A 5,275-nucleotide genomic window follows, 5' to 3' on the forward strand; every position below is an offset into this window, starting at 1 on the left:
TGTTTGCAAGTGACATTGCTATTCTCATAGATAGAGCCCACATACCAACAAAGAGAAGCCTTCTAGAACTTACATCACAAGATGCGTTGTTGGCACAGAACAAGTTGTTGTCCAAGCAATTGGAAGCATTGACTGAAACACTAAGTAAGTTGCCAACTCAAATACATTTTGTGCAATCTTTACCATCTACTGTTTTGCAGGTTGCAAGGTGTGCCATCTGTGGTGGAGCTCATAATTCTGGCTGTTGTATCCCCAATGAAGAACTAGCTCATGAAGTCAATTATATGGGGAGACAGCCAAGACAAAATTTCAATGTAGGTGGATATTCTGGATTTTAGCATGGCCAACCATATAATTCACAACAGGAATAGTGGAGGAATCACCCTGGAAACCTGTTCAACAAAGACTAGGGTGGTCCATATACAAGGCCACAACAGTAAGGCCCTAGTCTCTATGATCAAACAACGAAGCTGGAAGAGACTCTAGCTCAATTTATGCAGGTATCTATGTCAAAGCATAGGAGCACAGTGTTCGCCATAAAGAATTTGGAAGTCCAAGTAGGCCAGCTCGCAAAGGAATTGGCGGATAGGCCGTCAAGTAGCTTTAGTGCTAACACTGAGAAGAATCCAAAGGAAGAATGTAAAGCTATAATGACAAGGAGTAGAGTGGCAACTCAGGCTGATGAAGGTAGAGTGGAAGAGAAGATGGAGGGATATAAACAACAATCGGCAACTGAGCCGACACTGGAACTAGTTTCTGACTTTGTTGAACTTGAGGAAGTTGTGGAAGATGAACATGACCAATAGAAGAGAGAGACACCAATAAAAGATAGTCAAGAGGGAATAAAGATGAAGGAAGAACAAGAAAAAGAAAAACAAAAAGAAAAAGAAAAAGAAGAAAAAGAAAAAGAAAAAGAATCAGAAAAATGAAAAAGTAAACGAAAAGGTTGATGAGGAGAAAAAGAAGAGCAAGAGTGAGGTTTCAAGAGAGAAAAAGAGAGAGATTATTTTAGCTGAAGGCAAGGAAGTACCATATCCATTGGTACCTTCCAAGAAGGATAAAGAGCGACACTTAGCCAGATTTCTTGACATCTTCAAGAAGCTGGAGATCACTTTGCCTTTTGGAGAAGCTCTCGAACAGATGCCACTCTATGCCAAATTTTTAAAAGACATGCTAACAAAGAAGAATCGGTATATCCACAGAGACACAATAGTTGTGGAAGGTAACTGTAGTGCGTTCATTCAATGCATCATTCCCCCGAAGCATAAAGATCCCGAAAGTGTCACTATACTGTGTTCTATTGGTGAGGTTGCTGTGGGTAAAGCTCTCATAGAGTTGGGAGCTAGTACCAATTTAATGCCTCTATCCATGTGCCAACGACTTGGAGAGATAGAGATAATGCCCACACGCATGACCCTCCAGTTGGCTGATCGCTCCATCGCAAGACCATATGGAGTGATCGAAGACGTTTTGGTTAGGGTCAAACATTTGATCTTTCCAGCTGATTTCATAGTGATAGACATTAAAGAAGATGCTGACATTCCCCTAATTCTTGAAAGACCTTTTATGTCCACCGCAAGCTGTGTGGTAGACATAGGGAAGAGGAAACTACAAATGATCAAAGAAGACCAGCAAATCAGTTTCGATATGTTTTATGAAGAGAAAGCTTTGCCTGACCAAAATGTTTGTTTGAAGGTGAATGTGATGGAGGAAAAGAGACTAGAGAAGAAGGTTCTGGAAGTTGGAACCTTGTTGGAACCAGGATAACAGGATGATGCGTCAAGCTAGTGACGTTAAAAGAGCGCTTACTGGGAGGCAACCCAACTTTTCTTTCCCTTTATTCTTTTTCATTCTTATCTCTTGCATGTAGTTAAGATAATTGCTTGTGATTGTGATTAATTTTGCAGCTTGTTTAGTAGTGAACAAGGGGGTTTTTAAGCTCATGTGACGAGTGTTGGATCAAGTGGTCTCAGAATAATTAAGAAGGGGGGGTTGAATTAATTATTCCTAAACCTTTACTAATTAAAAATTTACTCTTCTAAGGCTTTTACTTATGTTGTTAAGAGAATAAGGAGTAGAAGAGAAACTTAACAGAAAGTAAAAGCGGAAATTTAATGCATAGCGGAAATTAAAAGAGTAGGGAAGAAGGAGACAACCACACGAGAGTTTTTATACTGGTTCGGCAACAACCCATGCCTACATCCAGTCCCCAAGCGACCTGCGGTCCTTGAGATTTCTTTCAACTTGTAAAAATCCTTTTACAAGCAAAGATCCACAAGGGATGTACCTTCCCTTGTTCTCTTTGAACCTAGTGGATGTACCCTCCACTAGAACTGATCCACAAGAGATGTACCCTCTCTTGTTCTCAGTCAAACCCAAGTAGATGTACCCTCTACTTGTACCACAAAGGATGTACCCTCCAATGTGTTAAGACAAAGATCTCAGGCGGTTAAACCTTTGATACTTTGTGAATGGGGATACAAAACAATTCTCAGGCGGTTAGTCCTTTGAACAATTTTGTATAAGAGAATGAGAAGAATCAACAGAATTCTCAGACTGTATCGTTTTGAATTCTTTGACAAGGGAGAAGGGAGACACAAAAGAATTCAGGCGGTTAGTCCTTCGTTCTTTTGGAAAAGGGAGAAGAGAGACACAAAAAGAATTCAGGCAGTTAGTCCTTGGCGAATTCTTTTTGGCAAAGGGAGAAGGGAATGAAAAAGATTAATAGCACAAGGTTTCAAGGTTTAGAAAAACCAGAAAACTTTGGAAAGCTTTTGGCAAAAGGAAGAAGAAGAAGAAGTTCAAAGAGACTCAGAAATCAATGTGGAAAACTTGCTTGTGTAAATAATGAATTGGAAAAGATTGATTGATAGAATGAATATGAATGAAAATGCAAAACAAAGCCTTGCTTTTATAGACTCTTCATGTCTAGTCAAGAAGACCATTTAGAAGAGTTATAACTTTTAGAAAAACTTAAAACCAATTTGAAAAAGTCAAAAACCTTTTGAAGAGTTACATCTTTTGATTTATTCATAAAACAATCACTAGTAATCGATTACCAAATCAGTGTAATCGATTACACAAGGATTTTATGTGAAAGGATGTGACTCTTCACATTTGAATTTGAATTTCAACGTTCAAAGGCACTGGTAATCGATTACCAAAACATTGTAATCGATTACAACTTTTCGAAATTAATTGGAACGTTGTAAATTCAGTTTGAAAACTTTTTCAAATCCATTTTGCTACTGGTAATCGATTACAATAGTCTGGTAATCGATTACCAGAGAGTAAAAACTCTTTGGTAAACATGTTTTGAGAAAAATCCATGTGCTACCCATTTTTTGAAAAAACCTTTTCATACTTATCTTGATTAAGCTTTCTCTTGATTCTTGAATAGCCTTTTCTTGATTCTTGAATCTTGAGTCTTGAATCTTGATTCTTGATTCTTGAATTCAACTTTCCTCTTGAATCTTGAAGTGTTCTTGATTCTATCTTGAACATCTTGAACTCATTCTTTGATTGACTTTTGAGCTTTTTGTCATCACCTTTGTCATCATCTTTTGTTATCATCTTTGTTATCATCAAAACATCTTTGAATCACTCTTGATTCATCATGAAGCTTTGCTTCTACAACGAGATGGACATAAAAGACTAAGAAAAAAATTATTTTCAGTTGTCCATCTGCTAAGCGCAACCCTTGCGCTAAGCGCCATGTCTTAACGCGCTAAGCCTGAGCTTGCTCGTGCTAAGCGCTTAGACCCTTGACTAGTTGGCTAAATACTTCAGCTAAGCGCACATCACTGCGCTAAGCCCAACATCTTCACTGGAAGTAAACTTCAAGTAGTGGGCTTAGCGGAGATAATGTGCTAAGCGCCACTTCTTCTCTGGAAAAATTTATTGTAGCAGCGATAAGCACTCTGTCCTGAGCTAAGCCCTAGATCCATTCTGGAATTGAGCTTTCATAGTTGGGCTTAGCCACCGGATGCGCTAAGCGCCAATCCCTTACTATTTTTGAATGCTTGGAAATGCGCTTAGCGCGCTTGTTCCACTAAGCCTGAACTACTCTCTGTAAGTTGAAAGCCTTACATCGCAGGCTAAGCGCATATCGCAGAAATTTTATGTTGCAGAAAGCGCTAAGCGCCACCTACTGCACTAAGCCCCAGATGCTCACTGGAATTTCAAACCTCAAGTTGGGCTTAGTGCTAGGTTAGGCTAAGTGTAGGGTTACTTAGAATCCAAATGTTTCATTGACGCGCTAAGCTCAGTTGTGCGCTAAGCGCGCCATATGAATTTCAGTTTTTAAAACCAATGGCTGAGGCACTTTGGGTGCTACCTTTACACCAAAGCCTCTACCCTTTGCTAACCCTGAGCTTTTGTGCCTTCTACTGTGTGCTGAAACTTACTTGTCTGCATTGTTCTTGCTTCATTCTACATTGCAATCATCATCCAAGTAAATGAGTACATTTTCAATTTCCTTTTCTTCTTTCAAACCATAGGGTAGATGATTTCGTGCTTTCTTAGTTAGTAGTGTGTTAAGTTAGGTTTTTTAGTTTAAGGGTTAGTCATTTTAGGATTTTAGGTAACTTAGAAGCCCATTAGGGGCAATGTGGCTGAAAGGGGCCAAGACCCCTTCATTCTGCTGAGAATCGCGATGAACGCGCTAAGCACATCTGCTGTGCTTAGCCTGTTCATCGCATATGAGAAAATTTTTGGATTTCCAGGTGATCGGGCTAAGTGCGTTCATCCCTGCTGATAAACGAAAGTGATGAACTCGCTAAGTGCGTTTGTGCGCTAAGCAGGACTAATGTTTCAGACATTAGGATTTTTAAATTTTTTCTCAATGCTAAGCCTGACCTGTCAGGCTAAGTGCCAATATGCTTCTGTTTGTCAGTCCTTTGAATAAGGCTAAGCACAGCTACTTCGCTAAGCCCTTGTTGTGTATCAAGGAGGTTGAGCTAAGCGTGCCATGCTGCGCTAAGCTCAACTCTCTCACTGTTTTTGATGTTGCCATTGTGAAAGAGTTTTATGCTAACCTCTATGATCCCGAGGATAAATCACTTAAGCAGGTGAGGGTGAGAGGCCATTTGGTGAAGTTTGATGCAGACACTCTGAACACTTTCTTGAAGACCCCTGTGATAATTGAGGAGGGGGAAGAGCTGCCTTCCTATTCTAGATTTGCACTCTTGAGGCCTGATTCTCAAGAGTGGGCTGCTAAGCTCTGCATCCCAGGGAGGGGATTTGAGCTTAATGCTGATGGTCAGCCTCTGAAGAT

General features: G+C 39.9%; 1 protein-coding gene across 1 annotated transcript; it reads left to right on the forward strand.

The window, feature by feature from the left end:
* The first annotated feature begins 1,170 nt into the window (after positions 1-1,170).
* Positions 1,171-1,767, forward strand: LOC114384055. Its single transcript, XM_028343737.1, has one exon. The coding sequence runs from the start codon at positions 1,171-1,173 to the stop codon at positions 1,765-1,767; it is 597 nt and encodes a 198-aa protein (XP_028199538.1).
* The last annotated feature ends 3,508 nt before the right edge of the window (positions 1,768-5,275 follow it).

The sequence above is a fragment of the Glycine soja genome, chromosome 14 (genome assembly GCF_004193775.1).
Source record: "Glycine soja cultivar W05 chromosome 14, ASM419377v2, whole genome shotgun sequence".
Lineage (NCBI taxonomy): Eukaryota > Viridiplantae > Streptophyta > Magnoliopsida > Fabales > Fabaceae > Glycine > Glycine soja.